At 39.9% G+C, this 22832-nt stretch overlaps 9 protein-coding genes across 9 annotated transcripts; 5 read left to right on the top strand and 4 right to left on the bottom strand. All coding sequences in view use genetic code 12, as the record gives it.

Annotated features, from left to right (window-relative positions):
• The first annotated feature begins 940 nt into the window (after positions 1-940).
• Positions 941-2671, top strand: RJT20DRAFT_125014 (glucose-induced degradation complex subunit). Its single transcript, XM_064916374.1, has one exon. The coding sequence runs from the start codon at positions 1285-1287 to the stop codon at positions 2566-2568; it is 1284 nt and encodes a 427-aa protein (XP_064777720.1). The 5' UTR covers positions 941-1284; the 3' UTR covers positions 2569-2671.
• Positions 2672-3717, bottom strand: OPI3 (bifunctional phosphatidyl-N-methylethanolamine N-methyltransferase/phosphatidyl-N-dimethylethanolamine N-methyltransferase). The gene has a single exon (XM_064916375.1). The coding sequence runs from the start codon at positions 3561-3563 to the stop codon at positions 2913-2915; it is 651 nt and encodes a 216-aa protein (XP_064777721.1). The 5' UTR covers positions 3564-3717; the 3' UTR covers positions 2672-2912.
• Positions 3718-4300: 583 nt separating this feature from the next.
• Positions 4301-5453, bottom strand: JEN1 (Jen1p). Its single transcript, XM_064916376.1, has one exon. The coding sequence runs from the start codon at positions 5444-5446 to the stop codon at positions 4424-4426; it is 1023 nt and encodes a 340-aa protein (XP_064777722.1). The 5' UTR covers positions 5447-5453; the 3' UTR covers positions 4301-4423.
• Positions 5454-8239: 2786 nt separating this feature from the next.
• On the bottom strand, positions 8240-8945 carry RJT20DRAFT_125017 (uncharacterized protein). Its single transcript, XM_064916377.1, has one exon. It carries the CDS (start codon positions 8842-8844, stop codon positions 8593-8595), a length of 252 nt encoding a protein of 83 aa, XP_064777723.1. The 5' UTR covers positions 8845-8945; the 3' UTR covers positions 8240-8592.
• Positions 8946-9110: 165 nt separating this feature from the next.
• Positions 9111-11592, top strand: RJT20DRAFT_147456 (uncharacterized protein; the record flags this gene model as incomplete). The annotated part of the gene is made up of 1 exon (XM_064918915.1): positions 9111-11592. Exon 1 carries the CDS (start codon positions 9142-9144, stop codon positions 11590-11592), a length of 2451 nt encoding a protein of 816 aa, XP_064777724.1. The 5' UTR covers positions 9111-9141.
• Positions 11593-12634: 1042 nt separating this feature from the next.
• RJT20DRAFT_153080 (uncharacterized protein) lies at positions 12635-14296 on the top strand (the record flags this gene model as incomplete). Its single annotated transcript, XM_064919080.1, has 1 exon — positions 12635-14296. The coding sequence occupies one exon, from the start codon at positions 12635-12637 to the stop codon at positions 14294-14296; it is 1662 nt and encodes a 553-aa protein (XP_064777725.1).
• A 2175-nt stretch (positions 14297-16471) lies between these two features.
• On the top strand, positions 16472-18148 carry RJT20DRAFT_147459 (uncharacterized protein; the record flags this gene model as incomplete). Its single annotated transcript, XM_064918916.1, has 1 exon — positions 16472-18148. The coding sequence occupies one exon, from the start codon at positions 16472-16474 to the stop codon at positions 18146-18148; it is 1677 nt and encodes a 558-aa protein (XP_064777726.1).
• A 1052-nt stretch (positions 18149-19200) lies between these two features.
• LYS9 (saccharopine dehydrogenase (NADP+, L-glutamate-forming)) lies at positions 19201-20747 on the top strand. Its single transcript, XM_064916378.1, has one exon. The coding sequence runs from the start codon at positions 19311-19313 to the stop codon at positions 20646-20648; it is 1338 nt and encodes a 445-aa protein (XP_064777727.1). The 5' UTR covers positions 19201-19310; the 3' UTR covers positions 20649-20747.
• RJT20DRAFT_125023 (uncharacterized protein) lies at positions 20748-22520 on the bottom strand. Its single transcript, XM_064916379.1, has one exon. It carries the CDS (start codon positions 22467-22469, stop codon positions 20784-20786), a length of 1686 nt encoding a protein of 561 aa, XP_064777728.1. The 5' UTR covers positions 22470-22520; the 3' UTR covers positions 20748-20783.
• Positions 22521-22832: the final 312 nt, after the last annotated feature.

The raw sequence follows: 22832 nt of genomic DNA on the forward strand, positions 1-22832 counted from the left end.
ATATGGAAAAAAAGTGGTCTCCGTGGTACTACTGATTTCTGATGGCTGATTGTCGTGTGTCGTGTGCTGATAAAAATATCAGTTCATCAAATCTGTTGGCTGAGCTTTCGGTCTTATCGCTCTCTCGGTATTTCTTGCACTGTGAACACCGAGAAGGTGAAATAATTCAAGTCACTGAAGCATTTTAATGGTTGTTTTTTTATGCGATTTCTGTAACATCGGGTTTCTGGACCTTCAAATGTTGTTGTATATGTCCTTATGTTTATTGTCTTCGTCGTTGTCACATAGAGCCATATAGATTTCGTCTTCTGATCATAAGACTCACAATTTCCTATTCGTAGGAAAGCTCCCGCATAACTATATTTTCTTAGCTGTATTTGATTTGTCTTCTTCCCCATCTCTCACTATCACACAGTCTCACATCTCTCACTATCTCGCTGTCTTGCTGTCTCATCTCACTGTCTCACAGTTTCCCTTTCTTATCGTCACGAGGAAATCTTGACTCACCACACCACCACATCGCCAATTCTCATCTCTCATCTCTCATCTCTCATCTCTCATCTCATATCCCATCCCATATCCTATCTCCAGTATCGCATTTTGTCCCAAGGACCACCAATCGGGGTGCATTCTGGGCAAAATAATTCATATTTTCAGTCCCATAACTTGAAATAATAGCGACTTTCTCTCCCTCCTCTCTCTCTCTCTCCTTCTCTCTCTTCTTACTCTTCCTCCCTCACTGTCTTGTGCATCTCTCTCACTCTCTCACTACCCTCACCTCCCCATCTCACCTCCACCATTGTCGTCACCTGCTACCGACGTTCCATTTTCCGTTCGTACTGCGGTTAACCACACTCACTACGGTTAACTACACTCACTGCGGTTTACACTGCGATAACTGCGATTCGATTATTGTCATTCCTATTGAATTTCTGTTTGGGCTTCCACTGCGCTGCTGATTTCTGATTTCTGTCTCTTTGTGGATTTGTGGATTTCTTTATTTCTTTATTTCTTTATCAGTGTCTTGTTTCTTTTTTTGTTGTTCATTTCTTTCTTTAATAGTTGTTCTTTTACTATTCATCTGTTTGTAATAGTTCCATATTTTGGTTGTTGCTGGTCCGTGAATACGACTGTCATCCGTACCACTTGTGAAGTACAGTTAGACACCGTTTTCCGCCCAACCGCCGGCCCCTGTCCCATATAAAACGGCTCACCCGTTCTCACCAAACCCCGGAATCGACAACTGATAACCATCCACCACAAAACAAACAAATACCATCTAAAATGCCTGTAACTGAAGCCCACAGCAGACTAGAGGACCCGAAGACACCCTCATCGCCTTCAATAACCCGTGAAAGACGCGAATTCGGTAGCCGCCAAGTCCATGAAGTTGCTCATTTCAATGGAGCATCCTCATCCCATACGGGCTCGCCTGAAGCGCCATATAATGGTACTGATACTGAAGAAAATAGACAAATAGAAGCCTCAAAGTTACAGAATACCTTTGATTTCACTAATGATGCCAATGACTCCACTAATAATGATTGCATTACCGACATAGGTGGGTTCACCCTTCAGGATGAATATCAACTGCAAGATCTTGACATGTCACCGCAATTACATCCTCATATCGATACTCCCAATAACCACAAGGAAGAAATTTACCCTGGAATCAACATAGACCACAGTTCCAACCACAAGAATAAAACTAATCCAGATTCTCAACAGCTGTCATTATCATCGGAGCGATCAAGTACCAGATTATCGCTCAAGTCTTCTTCTCAATCTCCCTCGTCATCAACTCTAAAGTCGTCCAAGTATTCTCTTGATTACTTTGACAAGTACATCCCTAACAACATAACAAACAACAGAATACCCAAATTCCATAACAGCTACCTCCGTCCAAACGCCCAGTTTGTAGGCGAACAGCAATGCGGGAAAGCCAGATTTCATATCAAAGTTGAGTTCAAGACGGTAGACTTCTTGAATTCCATTGTCACAGGATTTTTACAGATCTCTGGACTTACAGAGGATCACGCGGAGATCATAACTTGCTTCAAAGGAGAGATTATTAATAATCCGTTGAATGCTTATAACTGGCAGAGCAGAGACAAGAAGTCAGTTCACGATTTCAATGTTAAGTACTATTCTTTTATTACCGAGAACAAATACTGGGGTTCGTACGCCAAAAACGACTTTGAACATTGGAAGAGACTCACTGGTTCAGCCCATTTGACTGATGATGAGCTTGAAAAGAGATTGCAGGACATTCAGAGGGGGGAAGATGATAACCAATATATATACATGAGATGGAAGGAGAAATTCTTACTTCCTGACTCAAGGATCAAGCAGATCAGCGGAGCGTCATTCGAGGGTTTCTACTATATCGTATTGAACATAGGAGGAATGGGTAACCCCACTAATTCTAATCCTCTTTCCTTCTCCAATAGCATCAGTCCTGGCTCCATTAGCGGATTGTACTATCATAAGTCATCAGAGAAGTTCCAGTCACTTAATCTTAGATATGTGGAGGACCGTGGAGTTTCTAGCACCTTTCAATTCATTTAGTCGTTCATAGACATTCTTTCACTTCGATAATTATAGGGTTTGTTAAATATATGCTTTTATACCAAATACAATGTAGATAAAGAAATGACTACAGGGCTGTTGAATCACCATGAAAGTGGGTGCAAAAGATGTTGAAAAAATTGTTGTACAGAATACTATTGTTCATTTTAACATGCTATTGATTATATACTTCTCTATAACCACAACAGTGTATATACATTAATGGAAGCATTAGAAGTACTTTTGTGGAGTGAATATATACATACATATATGTCTATATGATGTCAACACCATAGACGAAACTGCCATACTAAGGGATTGTATTTTTATCACATTGAGCCTTATTACAAGTTCTTCTTGTCTTCATCTCTCTTAGCATAGATCTTAGCAGTGAATGGCTCTTCGAACAATAATGCAATCTTGTACATCACAAAGACAAAGCCAGCCACGGCAATACCGGCAGGTTTACCGTACCACAAAGCAGTACCCAAGAAACAAAGAGTTGAACCGTTGTACATTGGGTTGTCATTGACATTGAATGGGAAGCCGGTAACTCTCTCGTCCATCAAGATACCGAAGTAATCTCCGAGATAAGTACCCGTGACACCCAAAGCCCACATAGAAGTCAACACAAGAACGTTACCGAAACCAAAGGTGGCGATGGCGAGAGCCTTTACAATGGTGGAGTCAATCAATGGCTGAAAAGTAGGTTGCTTGAGCAAGGCTTGTTGGTAGACATGATCTCTATAGATTCCCAAAGAGAAAATGGTGAAAGCAAGAAGATAACAACCTCTTTTGGCGCCACCGGCGATCTTGGTCAAGAAATGGGTGTTATACTCCAATCTGGCGACGATATTCCAGAAGATTGGGTTGAAAGCAATGGTTGCAATGGCATACTTAAGCAGACAATCCAAGTTGACGTAGTCGCCGAAGTTCTGGACCAATAAAGGAACTTCCTTGGCCAAAGTTTGCAAATCTTGGGTTATCGAAGCCATTCTCAGGTAGTACTCACGTTATAGATGTCTATGGGAGTGGATTAGCGTATTCAGAGCACCAAAGCAAAGTGAGAACCAATGGTAAATTCAACAAACAACACTAGTTTCAATTCTTGGTCGCTGAAAAATCTCGCCGAATCAAGCAATATATATAGTCGCCGTTACTACCAAACTTTAAACCTAAACAGTGGCCAGGAAGAGGCAAACGTAGTTGGGCCATATCACACTATGGGTGCAACTGTTGAGTTGTCATGTGACAAGAGAAATGCATGTGATAATTTGGGAGACGAAAAGTGATTTAGGAGTGTATAGGGGCCAGATTCTGGAGTAGATAGGGGTAACTGCAGGAATGAGATAAATATGTACATGCTTAAGTGTAGATGTCAGACGAAGAGTCCGGGGACGCGTGCGGAAAGATTAGGATCAGATTGTAGGAGGGCTTGGGATCGTGATAATGAGGGTAAAGAGAATGCAATGGGTTCACAGAAATACAGAGAAATAGGCGAGAATCTGAGCCTATACGAGGAAAGGAGCACTCCTGTTGATATATAAGAAGCAGAAAAATTGTAATGTTTGTAAGGGAAGAGGACCAAAAAGAATTGGTTTTCTTCTTTTTGCAAGGGGCTTTCAAAAAATGTAAATTTCGCAGCCATGAGACTATTTTTTACAAAATCAATAAAAGTCTGAGAAGGGATTTGTGAATGTTGAAGATATACATGTGTCGACATAACTTTATTCTGTGTATATTCGTAAAAAATGCGATACTGGTATAAAAAATCTAAAATGCAACATAAATCATTACTGCTTATTCTTTTGTTTCAAAGAATCGCTTATTAATACCTGGATGCGGTAAATTTACTCTATTCTGAGCTTGTCTCCGACTTTTTGTCATACAGCAGCAGCAGCTGTTCGCTGGATGATTCTTCAACAGCCTCATAGGCATGAATCGACAAGTCTCTATGGAATCTCTCAGGACCTGCAAGAGTAATAAGAATCATAAATGCAAAAACTGCCCCACAAAAGATAGTCATAACCTTACCATAATCATAAATTCCTGGTTGGCCATCAACTGGGAACCTTTCTCCTAATCTAGCTTCAATTGTACTAGCAGCTGAAGAGGCGAGGTTACCCAATTGGTACACTACACCCGACAAAAAAGCTCTATGTGTGGCATTGACCAACTCGAGAAGATGAATGGGAGCAATACCCCATGCACCCATTACACCAGCGTTTAGGAATGCATTTGCCCACCACATGGACTTTGCATGGAAGAATGCAGGGTAAATGAAAGTGCCACACCAAATCATACAGAAGATGATAGAAAGTCTTCTACCGAACAACTCAGTGAATGCTCCGACCACAACACCTCCCACAATTCCAGCAAGATTGCTGACAACAACTATAATTGTTTTAAGGTCTTGGTCCACATTGTATTGTTTTGTGAGAAGGGTAACGTACAAGTCTTGAGACCCATGAGTGGTAAAGTTGAAGGCGGTCAAAAGAAGGACAAGGTAGATAAACAAAACCCACTCAGTCTTAATTGTCAACCAGACAGAAGTGTCAATTTTTGATAAAAAGCCATTCTTTTCAATGTTGTCGCCATTTAACTTAGCCTTATTTTCTTTTAATTGAAGGTATGCTGCAGATTCTGGAATGAAGAATCTCCAAAGGATCAAGATGACTGGGAGACCAGCACTAAACCAGAAAAGCGCACGCCATCCTTCGCCTTCTCTGAAGGTGCCCTTGAATGCTCTGTAGAAAACCATTGCAAGAATATAGCCTAAGCTATATCCAGGAAGAAATAACCCCAGAAGAACAGATCTTGCCTTTTCTGGTTGGTTTTCCAAAGCTGTAACACTAGATACTGGATACATAGCTCCCATTAGAATTCCAAAAAGAGCACGTACACCTAGGAATTGGGCATATGTCTGAACAAATCCAGTACCTAGCTCAACAACAATAAATAATATACAAATTACAATGTATGGCCACTTTCTTCCATAGTAGTCTGTCAACAAGCCAAAGATAATAGCACCAACTGATCTAAACATCAATACTAATGTTAGGCCCCATGTGATTTGCGTTACGCTAACACCTAATGTTGCTGCGATGTCAGGAGCAGCAACAGAGACACAAAAGAAGTCCATTGAGTCAATAGTCCAAGCTAGGAAGCCCAAGAAGTAGAAGTGCAAATCCATTTTTGTCATGAGCCGCAAACCAGGAATGGGGTTGACTGTTTGATACCACCTCTGTTCTGAATGCTTGACGGGTAAGTCCAACAAAGCAGGGATTCTTGTCTTGATGTACCGCGCTATCGACTCAGGGGACAAGTCCGGTTTTTCGTTGAACATATCATTTTTGATTTTGGTAATTTCGTGATAGTCTGAGGATTCTGAATCCGCGAGAACGAATTTCTGTTCTGAAGGATCCATTTTGAATATATGTTAAGTTACCTTAATTATGAAAGGTTCATAATTGTATCACGCAGCTTACAATGTTGATGCAAATAGATGGAGTTGGGCTGTACTTATATACCACCAGAAGTGTGGACACGTTCATGATAATTCATCTAGTTATTGATACACACGTCTCGCTTTACATTTTTTTTTGCAACCTGTGGAAAATCTCAAGTGTCACATTTTTTTTTTACGATGCAATTTCTGCAGGAAAATACACCTACGTCATGTAGATCTCAAAAAATAATGAACGTCACAATAAAGCCAGAAGTGAAGACTATGATTTAGAGAACCAAAGAGAAGCAAATTGGAGACAACGAGTAAATCAAATCCCTCTATGAAATGTAAAGCAAGGGTAAGAAAACTTAAGAAAAATCTCTCTGCAGTGTTTGTCTTATGGTACAAAATTTCGATCTTATCTCTGACACTATAATGGTTTCCTTCGATGCGATCCTGCGCATCTGTATGAGTGCATGATGAGGCTGATGTACTATCACACTTCAATTTAAAGTCTCGTGATTTGATTGTTGTCATGTTGGATCTTACTTACTCTAAGATATGCTTAATAAATACGTCATAAAGATAACCCATAGAGCAAAATAGGACTTTTACTATTTGCTTTTGATATTATGTATAAAGACCACGAGGAGCCACTGGTTGGTGGCACAGCCAAACAGTTGTGACAAAGGATGAAAGATTTGAAGGAGACATACCCTGACAGAGTTGCATGGCCATATCAGGTGAATGTATGCGTCCTAGCATAGGCGCACTATCAGAATGTTCTATGTCACTTCATTGATACGTCAGACCTTTTGTATATGTAACACCATTAAGTTACAGCCCAGCTAATGCCTTGGAAATAGGATAGTACGATTTGAAGGCTGATATAATCACGTGCATATTTTAAAAGTTGATTCCTATGGTTATAATCAATTTGCAAACGGCAAGTAAGAAGAAGAAGTTGCAATAATTACCCCAGTATACTAAATTTTGTTGTATAATAAATAAAATGATGATTCATGGAGATGAATTAACACTAGGAGTACAAAGATATTTGAATTAGGATTCTTATTCTGATTTAGGGTTTTCTGCCACGACTAATCAAATCCATGTCGCTGGAGTAACCTTCTGCGTGATAATTTGTATTAATATCACCTCGTATAAAGTTAGTTCACCTTTTCAGACGATATAGATATATTTAATCATGAATTGATGCTAATATTGCCCAGGCGAACTTCTAATTTAAACAATACACTAATCACTTAACCATTCCCAAGGAAATCCTCACCGATTTGTCTTACAATAATTGTTAAAATTGATCATTCTTTCGGTAAATAGAGTAATGTTTTCGTCAATGAAGAATTGTACGTATGAAGATAATTTAAGGAAAAATAGGTACAAAAATTCACAGGGCTGCTAGGCACAAACATCAATTCGATGAAAACAGCTTCTGAAGGAGTAATATGTAAACATGGAACTGTATCAATTTTGTAAATTTATTCCTTTGCTCTTTGTGTCTACCAGTGTTCAGAGTTTCTATAAGAACCACTGAACAAAATAACACTTCCCCTCTCCGTTGATGAATCGGCCTTAGATAAGCTGGCGCGGCGTTGCATTGTAATTCAGAACTACTCCAGGTTATAATATCACAGTTTCTTTTGTCATTAAGAATTTCAACAGCAAATCTAATCCTCCATTCAGATACGGGACGCAACTGCGACAAGTATTGTATGTGTCTAGTAGATGATTGACGAAGGGAATAGCTTAGAGGGCGCACATTAATCCTGAGCTGCTTCTAGACCATTGCTAAAACCGCCGAAGCCACTGTCACTGTGAGAGGCTTATAAGGAATAAATAAACGAATGCTACAAGCAATTTCATTAGATAGAGGTTAAGATCTTTACAGAAAGGGATGAACAATAATTGCTACCAGTAGAGATTTTGCAGGGACGAAAATATATTATTATTTGGGTGCGATATATTATATGTTCGATGAATTAATGTAACTCTGGAATTTCTTGTCTAGCTAACCCGATAATTCAACAAGCATCTACAATTAGGATCACTAACTTAATCGTGAGATCAGGCTATAGTGTAATATTGATTAAAGGGGAACATTGTCAATATACATAGAGAGTTTATACTTGTATCTTATAAATCCTAACACTTCAACCTATATAATCTTTCGACACTTTCCAAATTTGACTTTACTACTAGTCACAGGAATTCAACGAGGGGATCAGCTAATTACGAGATTGCGGCTAAGGCGAGAGATCCTTCTCCAGAATATACAGAAGTCTAAAATGAATAAGACTCTCTTCGGCCACTGCTATTCTCAGAACATCCCTTTTTACCAAACAGTCCACCATAAATAGGTTTCATAGTGCAGTACATTTAATTATTACAAGGTAACGCACCACAAACAACTGTCTGCCCACTACCCTACATCCATAAGATGAAGTAATAACCGAATTACCCCAAACGATCAACGGGGTTAACAGATTTACGTAGAAGTTCGTACTCTGTTCTAATTACCTATCAAAATAAACCTAAAGGTTCGATTCATTGCAAACTCAACGAAATTTCACCAAGAAAGTTCGCGGTTCACAATTCACTCCTCTGAATACACCCCCTAAGAACGAAATCAGTAATGCTAGATCAAACTTCTCTAACACCCTCTTTAACATTGGTGTACCCAAAGTATCCAGAATATCCCTCTCTGTCGGCTCACTCTTACAATGGAGCCGACTCATCACCGACAGAGGACGCACAAGCACTGATACGAAGAAAAGAGCCAAGAAATCTGTTGATATATAGACCTCCATAATATAATATTCTGTATGTCCCAAAATGGAAAGGTTACAAAATTACTGCGTCACAAAATTCGCAGTTTTTTGCAATTCTAAAAATAAGTTGTTGATATTGGTTGCCAAAGGCGTTTGTTATTTGCCTAAGTTCAGCAAAAGATCATTCAAATTCAGAATCTGGAAAAAGGGCCAGTTTCTCCTTGAGGAGAAGTATATAAGTTAGAGATGGCACACATTTCCTGGTTAAAGTGGTTTTGTACTCTATCTATCAACAGGAAATCCAAGTGCGATATCTTTTTTTGCAAGTGCTAATCTATGATGCAGCTCTTTGGAACAATTGCAGCACTTGCGCTAGCATCAAATTGCTTAGCAAGTCAGGAAAAGAGCTTTCAAATAGTAGCAATTAGTAGCAACGATTTGCAACGGAACGTTAGAATCGAAGGTGCTCAATTGGTAGCTGGATACCATGGAAAGAGAGATGTGTTCATTTTAGACGACAAGGGTCAACTTTTGACCGAAGATTATCAATTAATTGATCTTCAAAGGAACTCTTTCATATCCAAAAATACCGACTCATTAGTATCTAAGTGGAGTGTGGATGGTAGCGAGTTGCTTTTTGATTCAGTGTCTGAGTTCTATATCTGTGGGGGAAAGTACGACCTTCTTGGAATATCTCAGAGTGGGGTAATTAGAAAGAACAAAGCTAGAGGATGTGTTCCAATTACTTTGAATGCTATTGAGGCAGATGAATCTATCGCTCTTGGAAACAGCGATCAGCAAATTGCCAAACTAAATAAAAGGGCAGACGAGGAGAATCCTTTTGGTGAAGAGGCAACCCCACAAGAAGCAGAACCTGAAGTTACTGGTCCTGACGTGACACCAGAACCAGATCCTGGTACTGATAATGATATAGTCACTCCACCAGATCCTAGTACAGACACCGATGATGATGTTACGACAGACACAGATGATGATATTACCACAGACACTGATGATGATATTACCACAGACACTGATGATGATATTACCACAGACACTGATGATGATATTACCACAGACACTGACGATGATACAACGACAGACACGGATGATGAAATTACTACAGACACAGACACTACAGATACCGACACTGATGCTATTACATGTACCGCAACTGGGCTGACAACTATCACTACAACATTACTCGATATTTTCACCGTCTGCGACGACGGCTGCACCTTTGAAGCGTGTACACCTAACTTACCACAGTTCTGTTTTACAGAAACTTATTCGGAGATCACTACGTTCGTGTCATTTCTTTATCCTACTGACTGTGGTGAACCACCGGAAACGGTAACGGTAACAACCACCGAAACATGTGAATTGACAACAGAGGTGATCACAACAGTAATTACCGATGACTGTCCTTCTCAACCAACTCAATCGTGTTTCACTACATTGATCGAGGAAGTTATTGCTACTGATACCGATGTTACCGTGACGAGTATAACTATCACGCATTCGACCACGGTATGTACTGATATCACTAGACCAGATGTATGCGAACCAACTGATGTAACTGTGACTACAACATTAGTTCACCTGGTTTGCTTTGAAGTTATTATACCACCACCGGAAGTTATCGTTATTAATCCAAAAGAACCAAAGTCTCACCCAGATCCTCCAGTCCAACCTCCTGGAAAACCAAATCCACCTGGAGGAATAGTAACCACTGGCTGTAGAAGGACAGCGGTAATTACTACTACAACTACATCATTCGAATTGATATGTCATGGATCAACGGTTCTGTGCTTAACAAGTACAATTACAATTTCCGGTTCTGGAACTACCGACCACCACTGGAGTGGCAGCTCTAGCGAAAGTGAAAGCACGAGTGACAGTTCTAGTGAAAGCAGTGAAACTACCGGCCACCACTGGAGTGGCAGCTCTAGCGAAAGTGAAAGCACGAGTGACAGTTCTAGTGTAAGCAGTGAAAGCAGCGAGAGCAGTGAAAGTAGCGAAAGCTCCAGCAGTGAGAGTTCCAGTGAAAGCAGCTTGAGTTCGAGTGAAAGTTCGAGTGAAATTACTAGCGAGAGCTCTAGTGAGATTACTAGCGAGAGTTCCACTGATGAAGGAGGCGAAACTGCTTCTCCAGAATCTCCAATTGAGTCTCCACCGACTGAGACAGAACCAATTGAGTCTCCACCATTAGAGTCACCAGTGGATGAAGTACCATCCGAGGAATCTCCTGTTGAAGAGCAACCATCTGAGGAAACTCCTGTTGAAGAAGAACCATCCGAGGAAACGCCAGTGGAAGAACCGGCTCCAGAAGAAGAAGCTCCTTTAGAGAATGAAACAACCGACGGAGGAGTATTCAAAAAGAGAGCAGATGCAACAGAAACCTCACCTCCAGCTCCAGACCCAATTTCTGATGAAGGGGAAGTGTCTACTGATGATGGTGGTGAGACTACTGATGACGGTGGAGATACCACTGATGACGGTGGAGATCACGTTATTACCGATCATGGACCAGAAACAGATACTGTCCATTTCAAGATAACTACCATTTGTTCAACTGCAGGCTTAGCAGGGTGTTCCTCTATTCCTCACATCGTGACAATTACATTCACAACAGTTATTGATGATTGTAAGGGTGGTACAGATACCGGTACAGGCGGCAAACCTAACGGTACTGGTGATAAACCAAGTAAGGGTCTTGCATCTGTTCCACGTTATTGCACTGGTGCATTAATAATTGCAGGAGCTCTTCTTATATTTGTTGTTTAGGTTAATTGTTATTTATGTCAAGTGAGAATTTTGGCGTTTCTTTTTCTTATTTCTAATATTTACTTTTTATAAAAATTGTATACGACGTCTATACTCCATCAATGTTTTATCATCAACATATCTACTTGAACAGTTATACCATATTGAAGCGTTAGAAAATTTTTTAAGCTCATTTTTGCAGCTATTATGTATGTAGCGACCAGTTTCTCAACCTCAAATGAGGAAGCTTGTGTCAATGTGTTTACATACGGATAAATAGAGCTATTAACCCGACTTTCCTTTCTCCTACTTGTAGAAAGTACCACTTCATAGTATTACTCATATCAATATTGTGGGCTTTGGCATATACCTGATATGATATCTAGAAATTTCAGAAAGTGTATCTCTCTGAATCTCGTCACGGCATTTTGAACCTATAATTCCTATTTACGAGTATTTCCTCTCATTAATCTTTGTAGTCCTAAGGCTATTTTTCCCTCCAGTAAATAATGCCAACTTTGAACACACGCCTCGCGGTTCGGCAACTTTAGAGTTCACTGCATTCCGATACAGTGTACAAGTTTACCAAATTATGCTTATTTTTTGGGGTTTCTTATTGGATTGCACCCCGACCACCCGATTTGGTGAAGAATTATAGAAATAATGATCCTCCAGCATATGACAAGAAAAAAAAAAGGCTCCATAAAAGAAATTCCAGGCTGCAGCACTGCTGCATATTTTGCAATTATTATTTTTGTTAATTATTAAATCAAAAGCCTATACATGGAACCTCGTAAAAAGCTATTCATAGAAGCAGTTGAAAAAAGGCTTAACAAAACAAATATTGCTTGAGTTTTCTTGATTGGGGTCAATAATTTGCATATTCTTGACTATTAGATACTCAATTGACTGACATCTGTGTTCACGGCTAATTACAGCCCCTCAATTTGGAATGGGTTGAGTAAACAATCATAACCTGAAAAAGTATATATAATGCCTTCCGTCCATTTATGTCGGAAAACGAAAGGGAAGTCATTATATCACCACAAAACAGCATAGAAAAATGAAGTTTTCAAATATTGCTGCAACGTTGTCTTTCGTTACCTTCTGCGTTGCTTCACAAGATGTCTCCGGTAAAGACGATAAGAGACAATTACTTGCCGGTTTGCAAGGAAAAGATGCTTTGGTTGCAAGGGCTGAATCTGACATTACTGAGGATTCGTCTCCAGTTGAAACTGCTCCAATTGAATCTCCAATTGATCCACCCGCTGAGTCTCCCGTTGAATCGCCAATCGAGTCTCCTGTTGAATCGCCAATCGAGTCTCCTGTTGAATCGCCAATCGAAGCTCCAGTTGAGCTGCCAGTCGAAGCTCCAGTAGAATCCCCAGTTGAAACTCCCGTTGAGTCACCAATCGAATCGCCTTTACCAAAAGTGCCTTCTCCAACACCCACCGAACTGGAAACGCGGTCACCCATTATTTTGCATCCGGAAGAATTGGTTACCTGTGATCCCACTGGTTTAACTACGGTCACTACTATATTAACAAACGTGCATACCATTTGTAACGAAGATTCATGTGGATACGACCTGTGGTATGAGATCGTTTCTTATACGTCTTATCTTTACGATCCTAAATGTACTGGAGACGAAGGCTGTGAGCTAACTGCAACCACTTGGTCAGTATTGGTAACCGAAGGCTGCCTTTCTTTACCAGGGTGCGAGGAGACTGTCATAATTGAACAAATTCCACTGGTTGGAGAAGATGGTCTTACTACTTTCGTAGACTCTCCTGTTACGTCCACGTTTTGTGCATCGCCTGCTCCTTGCACGCCTACAACTACTTATTCGCTATACTCAACTTTAGTTTGCGCTGGAGAGGTTATAAGCGAACCTGAACCAGCCCCTGAAACAGGTGAATGCAGCAAAACAAGGACAACAATTACGAGCTTGTATACTCATCTGTCAGAATGTCCAGTATTTACTGGCTGCCCTGTTCTGACTAGAATCGACGAAATATCGACAACCGATGAATTCGGACATCCTACTACAGTGGAAACTACAGTGTATATTACTGCTTGCCCCGCTCCTTCTGAATGCGTTCCTGCTACGTTCACTGAGACGATAACCATTGTAACTGATATTGGTGGAGAAAATTGTCCGCCAGAAAACATTCCTAAAGGATGTACAACTTCAGTGGTCACCACCAGTAGTACTAGCTATGTGTTGGATTGTGATGATAGTGACCAATTGCTGTGTTCTGAGACAACGTACGTTACTACAATTTCAATAAGCGGAGCTCTTTATTTCAGACCAATTGATCCTACAACGATTACAACGACTGTCTGCGCAACTGACAGAAAGGGATGTACATCTAGTCCTACAGTTATACCTTACACTTACACTACCGTTGTTGGTGATGATTGCGTTCCAGGTAAAGATACTCCAGATACTCCAGGTAAAGAAACCCCAGATACTCCAGGTAAAGAAACCCCAGATACTCCCGACAAACCAGGCAATGAAACTCCAGATACTCCGGATAAACCAGGTAAAGAAACACCAGATACGCCAGACAAACCAGCAAAACCAACTCCAGTTAACCCAAAGCCAAGCCCAGATACCCCATCCGTTCCAGAGAATGAGTTAGAGGGATCTGCGCCTTCTTTGGGATACTTCCAAGGAGGTGCCATTTTGGCTTTCTCGATCTTCATCGTTTTATTGTTGTAGCCTGACGAGGAGTATTTATTTTCTATAGTTTAAATAAATGTGATAGTTCTTGCGATTAATATGAAATGATTGTTCAAGCCTGCAATCACATTTCTGATCTTCAAAAAAAAAAAAAATCAAGTCTTTTTAGACAATAAAATCTATCACAATTGTAAATAGCCTTACTAATGTGGTTGTATTTAACAAGTAGTCAAAATTTAGATAATTTTGTGAAGGTAACAATGTTGAAAATGAACTCAGGGTGTTCCAAATGAGTGACGAAATGACTAGATCACTCCTCACAAGTGAAACGATTGACTATATACGGCATTTTAATATAGTCAAACCGAAATAATAAAGATAACACGATGTAGATGTCGTTAAAAATCAGTCTCTCTATAACCTTCCCATAATATGCAATGGACATGTATAAGCCCGTATTTTACGAAATCTAGGAACACAAGATATTCTTTGCACCCCTTTTTCTTATTCCCTTCCGTAATACTGCAAAAAATAAAGACCTTCTCCCATCTCAGCCACCCCATCAAAGAAATCGCCTCTTGTGGGGGAGGTTGAAGTACAATAAGAAGAAGAGGACGACGAAGCCAAGATGATCAAAGGATACGAAAAATCACTTTCACTACAACGCCTTACGATTTTCCTTAAGTATGAGTGCCATCTTCAGCTAAATAATAATAGAGGTTCAGGTCTTAATTGGTTGGTCTAAGTCATTCATTCTATTTATAGCCTTGTAACAGAGGAAAAATGTGTGTTTCTTCAGATTTTGATCCCGGATTCTACCAATGACCACTCAAAGGAATTATACCACCATAGAAGCGGAGAAGACAGGGAAATCCACTTTCTCCGTTTCATTCCCCAATTCAGTACTGCATTATTCGAAATGGCATATGAAGACACGGTGATGATCAAGGGAGAAAATGTCACCGCAGCTTCCATGCTGTTATTCTAACACGAGAGTACTGTAGCAGTCATTCACAGTGAAGTAGTCGATTACTTAGGAATGCTGTCCAGACTTCTCCAACAACGAGCACCTGATATTGTTCAATTCCTTGAATCAAGTGTACGGCGTGACTATCGAATTTACACCCATCATAATATCCTACACAATGGATACCAAGAATTTCGCACCCATTAATTATTATCGTAAACGCTGTTAAAATTAGGATAATGTAAGGGTGCTCCACGTATTATATTATTATTCGTTCAACACTTGCTGCATGGTTATGAGAGCAATTTCGGGATGAATTGAACCGCTTTCTAATCGATCGTCCACGATCTGAAATGTACATACGGGAAGATGATAAGGGTTACTGTATTGAATTCTCATTTTTTGTAAGGTAGTAGCCACGCAGGAGCAAAAGAAAGTTCATTGATCACTCCTGGAGTAAATGTTTGATTACCCCGTCGAAACCCATGAAGTCTAGTAGAAGCTTTTTTCGATACGAATATGAACTATTCAGAATAAAGTGTAGTATGTACTTTTTCCATTCCATCACTTGTTGGCACCTTCTCACCGAATTGGGAAGCAATTTGACCACACAATTCTACATGTGCATCAAGCGCCCTTAACGAAGGCTTAGGAAGCCCGTCCCACTCAATGTCTACATAATCAGAATGGCGATAGTGTATATCAATTAATTGTACAGAGACGTTATGGCCGCTTAAGAGTTGAAGTTGAAAAGTGAGAATCTAACCCTATTAAAAGCAAGGCTTACAATTGCATATCTCTTCACCGTTGTTTGCACCGACAATTAGATAAATGAAAATCAGTCTTTCCTCTTCAGGCGAAGGTCCTACTCGATAGGTACGCCTACACTCTTTAAGGGGGTTTGCAGTTCTGAATTGATAAGAAACTCTAGAATTAAATAACACTGAGATTACAACTAAAGTAAATTCAAAAAAAATACTTTTTTTGCAGCATAGTGGAATATTTTGCAATTTATTATCTTTTGTTGATCAATTAATATAGGTCTTATACACGGAACCTCGTAAATAGATGGAAAGATATTCATTGAGACACCCAATCTTCAATTGATTGGGGGTTCTCCCATTAACATTGAATCAGCCGAGGTAATGCCCCTTCTGTGATAATATGTGAATTATATATATTTTTATCCTCCGCTTAAAAATAGAGATTACATAGCGTTTACAACTTTACCAAGCAAACTTAAGAAAATGTGGTTGGCTTTTGTTGCAACGTTATCTCTTCTTCTCTTCTGCAGCGATTCACTACAAGAGGATTTCTTACCAGGTGTAGGGGGCCAGGAATTACTATTGGTTCAAGCTAAAGCCATCAATGAAAAGAACCCTCATGATGCTGAAATTACACTGATTGCCTCACAGATAGACTCCACAACCGAGTCTCTTATACCACCTTTGTCCAATTTAATTTTAAGAGAACGAGACGTCTCCATTGAGTGTACTGTCACAAACACCACTATGATGGTCCTACTGAGAGATTGTCCACTGTCCACCGATTGTGTAACTCTAACAAGAGTATACGAGATCTCGACAACTGATGAAGGTGGAAATCCCACTCTTTCGGAAACAACAGTGTCCATTGAAAATTGCCCATATCAACCTAACTGTACTGCTACGTACACAGAGGAAGTCTTTATAATTATTCCAACAAGCGGACCAGCTTGCACACCCCAAAGTACTCCTGAAGAGAGTTGTTCAACTTGGATTGTGACCGCTAGTCTTACAACTTATATTGCAAATTGTGATTATTCCACCGTGCAGACGTGTTCCTTTAAGACTTACGTTACTACAATCTCAATAAGTGGTGCTGTTTATTTCAACACTATTGAGCCTACAACAATTACAGAAGAGGTTTGCACTACTGAGACAACTGAATGCTCTTCAACTCCTTCCGTTTTTACGTACACTTATACAACGGTTACGTGCACCGGAAATGAAAGTACACCTACTTCATCGAGTACAGAAGGTAGTCCAACATCAGAGAATTACAATGAGTCAAACACCCTTAGTCCATTTCCAGTCAGTACACCAGTTAGTCTCACTTCACTGGATTTATCAAGTCCAGTCATCTTGTTTGCTTCTCTGACGTCAGGAAAATCAGATTCTTCAAAGCCAAGTAGCTTTCCCACAGTTAATCCATTTGCTGGCCCGTCTTCTGAACATTCCGAGATTCTTCTGTTCTCCAGCCTGCAGCAAAATAGTTCTTCTATCAGCGTGGTACCATTTAATGAATCTGGATCAAAATCAGATAGTCCAGGTGATGTGACCCCACAGATTTCAGAGACGTTCTTAAGTTCAAAATCACTGGAATCGACATTAATTTCAACTTCATGTAAACAATTTAATACACCACCAACTAGTTCTATTAATAAGTTTCCGACAACAACCCCATATAGCAGTTCCAAACCAGCTAATTCAGCTAATAGCTTACCACGAGGTAACCCAGAACTTAGTCCATCAACCACTAACCCAAGTATACATCCAACTTCGGATAGCCCAATTAATGGGCCAGCAGTGCATAATTCAGGTATTTTAGATTCAAGAAAGTCATTTACAGATAAACCAGAGGTTACATCACCATTGGTAAATCCACATGGTGGTCCCGAAGCACATGTTTCACCTGCTGGATCTACCCTACAGATACCAAATGTTTCAACACCAAATACCGCACCACATGAATTGCCCGCAAAACCAACATCTGTTTTACCATTATCATTTATTCCACAACCAATCATACAAAACAGCTCAATTCCACAACCCTTCAATACTCCATCTATTTTACAGAATCAACAAGAAGGTTCAGCATCAAGTTTGAGGCTATTTCAAAGCATCAGCGTTGTAGCTTTGTACCTTCTTCTCATTTTAATTTAGGATATCGCTTGACTATAATAATTTTCTGTATCACCCTAGTCAATATACATGGATTCTTCAAAGGGAATTCAATCAGCACTGTAGCAGGAAGTGAAACATTAGACCGTATCACTTGTTATAGAGCAGATCTATCTGTTATAGAGCGGATCTATTTGTGTAGTTCTATTGGTGTCTTATATATGTGTGTCTTATCTATGTGTGTCTTATCTATGTGTGTATGCACTTCACTAAACCTCTCTCGAAATGATTTCATACATGTCTCTGGAGAAAGACATGACTTATTAGAGTAGATAAGAACCCAATCCAAAAACATTATTTCTAATCTGTACAGCCTATCTATTCAACACAACGGACCTCCAAATTTCGCAGCCAGTTGTTACTGATTTGCAGCACAGGGTTGAAGTTGCAATGAATGCTTGAAAAAGGATAATATCTTATCAGTTCAATGAGTCAAACCTCTTGAAATGCTACTACCCGCAACCCGACTAAAGTTCAAAATGCTCTATGAAACAATGCCATTCGCGGCCAGGCCGAATGGTATCACAATAAACATGAGACACACTTACGGCCTCCATTGCCATGTATTTTCCCATGTATCCTCATCATTTTCATCATTTTTTTAAGTAAGCTATCCAACCATTAATAGAATCCCTTCACCAACCCTCAATCATATCCATGGGTCTATCTCATATAGCCCCTTCATTATTATATCTTCTACCAAAAACAACAATAACCATCAGATCAATAACCCACATAACCCATATAACCCATATCACCCATACAAGTCACATGACTTAACACCACATGACTACATTACCATCACCATCTCGCCTAATCGGGAAGTCTCAAATCATCAACCGCCAACGCTATCTACAATTTTGGATAACACCCATAACGCACTACTAATCTCCTCTACCTCGCGGCTAACTTCCGCTTAAATTACCCAAACCGGCCTCTTCCCTGCCGATTATATTGCCCGATCGGGCACTACTATACAGGTTATCGGCTAGTGAAATTTTTCAGTGGAGTACTCTTATTCTAAAGACATATAACCTAGTATATATTGGGAGTTCTTTCACTTCTTCATAGCAATTGTTGTTGATTTGAACTCAGAAATCGCTGTTCTTATTGTTAGGCAATTTTTATTCGAATATTTTCAATCATGACCCAAAAAGTTCTCTTACTTGGTTCTGGTTTCGTGGCCAAGCCAACCGTGGATATCTTGTCTAAGACCCCAGGTGTTGAAGTTACTGTTGCTTGTAGAACTTTGTCCAAGGCCAAGGCATTAGCCGGCTCCGTCGCTTCTGCCATCTCCCTCGATGTCACCAACGAGGAGGCTCTCGACAAGGCAGTCGCCAACTTCGACTTGGTGATCTCCTTGATTCCATACACCTTCCACGTTAACGTGGTCAAGGCTGCTATCAAGAACAAGAAGCATGTCGTCACTACTTCTTACATTAACCCCCAATTGAAGGCTTTGGAACAAGAAATCATCGATGCTGGCATCACTGTGATGAACGAGATCGGTTTGGACCCAGGTATCGACCACTTGTACGCTGTCAAGACTATCGAAGAAGTCCACGCTCAAGGTGGTAAGATCAAGTCTTTCCTCTCTTACTGTGGTGGTTTGCCAGCCCCAGAGAACTCCGACAATCCTTTGGGTTACAAGTTCTCCTGGTCTTCTAGAGGTGTTCTTTTGGCACTTAGAAATGCGGCTAGCTACTGGAAGGATGGCGAAGTTGTCAATGTCAAGTCCGAAGATTTGATGGCCACTGCTCAACCTTACTTCATCTACCCAGGTTTTGCTTTCGTTGCTTACCCTAACAGAGACTCCACCACCTACAAGGAGCTCTACAACATCCCGGAGGCCGAGACCGTTGTCAGAGGTACTTTAAGATTCCAAGGTTTCCCAGAGTTCATCAAGGTCTTGGTTGACACCGGATTCTTGAAGGACCAAGAATCCGAGACTTTCTCCAAGCCAATTGCTTGGAAGGAGGCCACCGCCAAGTTGATTGGTGCATCCTCTAGCGAGGAAGCCGACATTGTCGCAAAGATTAAGTCTTTGACCAAGTTCAAGTCCGAGGATGACGAGAAGCGTATCATTTCTGGTTTGAAATGGTTGGGATTGTTTTCTGAGACAAAGACCACTCCAAGAGGTAACCCATTGGACACTTTGTGTGCCACTTTGGAAGAGTTGATGCAATACGAAGAAGGTGAAAGAGACTTGGTTGTCTTACAACACAAGTTCGGTATTGAATGGGCTGATGGTAAGAACGAGGTCAGAACTTCTACTTTGGTTGACTACGGTGTTCCAGGTGGTTACTCGTCTATGGCCAAGTTGGTTGGTGTTCCATGTGCCGTTGCCACTCAACAAATCTTGGATGGTACTTTGAGTACCAGAGGATTGTTGGCTCCAATGAGCTCTAAGATCAACGACCCAATCATGAAGACATTGAAGGATGACCATGGAATCTTCTTGGTTGAGAAGACCGTCGGTTAAACTGCTTGTTATTTTGTGAATATAAGTTAGACTATGAATTTGACCTTAAGCTCTATTTATACGGACAGAAATGTGAATATGTTAAATGAAAAAAAGTTTTGTAGAATAGAACATCCCTGTGACTTATCATTTAAGTTAATAATCATCATCGTCCAGCTCGTCACTAAATTGTGTTCCGATGGTATACTCTTCCATTAATTTGCTAATGTCCTCTACCAATTCTGCCCTATCCTCTATAATCTCCATCAATTGGACATGGCTAGGCTTGATGTTCAGTAAAAGCGTCTTAAAAGAACTCAACTCAGCTCTAAAATCAGTATTCACGTTGAATTCGGTATAAAAATTGAAGTTCTCCTGGTCACTGAGGATCCTCTTGGGAAAAGTCTCTCCTTTCATTACATCTGTAATATCACGGTTCCTATATACGTTTTTAGGTGTGCCCTGATCCCTCTTGTTAAGGGACTCTTCCAAATCCTCTGAACCATCTTTGGGGATTATGTAGTCTTTAACGAAGTATTGAGTGCTTTTAGAAGGCTTGAATGCTTTATCGTTGGGAATTGAAGTTGGAAAACTAAGATCCACATAATCATCCTTAGTCATTGTCTGTTTCTTTTCCTTTAAAAGGCTTTCTGGATTGCTATAATATGCACTAATATCCACATCAGAACTCAAATTGTAGATAGAAGACACCTCTTTTGCTTTAGGTTTGATCTTGTTCAATTTCACTTCGTTAACTATCTTTCTTTGATAATTTCCTCTTAGCAAGCTGTCCTCAATTTCGCTCATCGAATGAGATCCATCGACTTGATTATTGATGCCCCAAATAGAATTAATAAACATTGAGCTTACACTACTTGAATGCCAGGGACTAGTATCATCATATTCATTGGTGAATAATTCCAAGCTACTAGGCCGGGTATTGATAGGCAAGAATAAAGTGGAGTTCTTTGTCAATTCAATTGTGCTTTTAATTCGAGAAACCACTTGAGCTAAGTTGGGTTTTCCACTATTATAAGTTCCATAGAGTCCATACATCCATATGCTGTGCTTGCTATTGCTTATACCAGTGCTAAAGTACTCGTCTATAAGTTCTGTCAACAACAGGTTCGAGTATCCAGCCCAAGCACTGTCCATTTCAGTTACTAGACTCAAACCTTGGAGCAAGTCACATTTCTCTAAAAAGTAGCGAAATGTGTCCAAAGATGTATCTATATTGTCTCTGTTATCCGAGAACTCTTGTTGGCCAACGTTGAAGGTATTGAATTTAAGGTTTCTAAAGTTCTGGTGTATTCCATATCCGTCTTGTTGGTGTTTGAAATTAGTTAATGTATTTAAAGACTTTGAATTATAAATCAACTTATTATAGTCGGTCCAGTATTTGGTATTCCCAGTAGTTAAAATGTCATCTTGAGCAGACGGATTTACGCCTTTGTCAAGATTAATTTGATATTGGTTTTTTGGAACTATTCGTTCAAGATTAACCCTTTGGCCAGAAGGTATATGGTCAAAGTTTGAAGGCGGTTCATGGTACTCGTACTTGTTTAGCGAACCCAATCCTTCTCGCAAATCATAAATTAAAGCTCGTGGGGCATAATTGGTATGTCCCCCAGAGCTGCTAGTGCTTAGAAATACGTTATTTCTATAATTAACAGTGGCATTTTTCTTATACGGAATATGTGATTCTTGGTTATTAAAGAGATGTGTCAGCACATGGTTCGAGAACTGAGAAAGCGAGATATTTACTACTTCACCCATTGAGAATTGCTCCGTATTGGTGAAGTAAAGAAAGAATAAAGTAATTGCAAAATTTATTAGACTCATCAAATATAGTAGATGTGAAAATGTCGTGATTTGTAGGTGATGTCGGTAAGAATCCAAAGGTATAAGTAGTAAGAATTGTAAATGTATTCTCTTTAGTTAGTAAGTTGGAGTGCTAGTAACTGAACCGAAAAGAAGCTTTTAACTTACGAAGTAACTCAAGTAGCCCAGAAGTGACCATTTCATAAGGTGAAAGAGAGAAAGGTTATAGTAGTTTCTTATTGCGACATTCAAGTCATATAGTTAACAAAAAGATGGCAATGATAGAACGATTTTCTACCGAAATAGAACTAATTCCGGCAATTCAATATTTACCATTTAATCCTAAGTTCTGCCTGAATTGTATATGTCCCCAAAAAATAGACA

The sequence above is a fragment of the Scheffersomyces xylosifermentans genome (genome assembly GCF_036884685.1).
Source record: "Scheffersomyces xylosifermentans strain CBS 12540 chromosome Unknown RJT20scaffold_1, whole genome shotgun sequence".
Lineage (NCBI taxonomy): Eukaryota > Fungi > Ascomycota > Pichiomycetes > Serinales > Debaryomycetaceae > Scheffersomyces > Scheffersomyces xylosifermentans.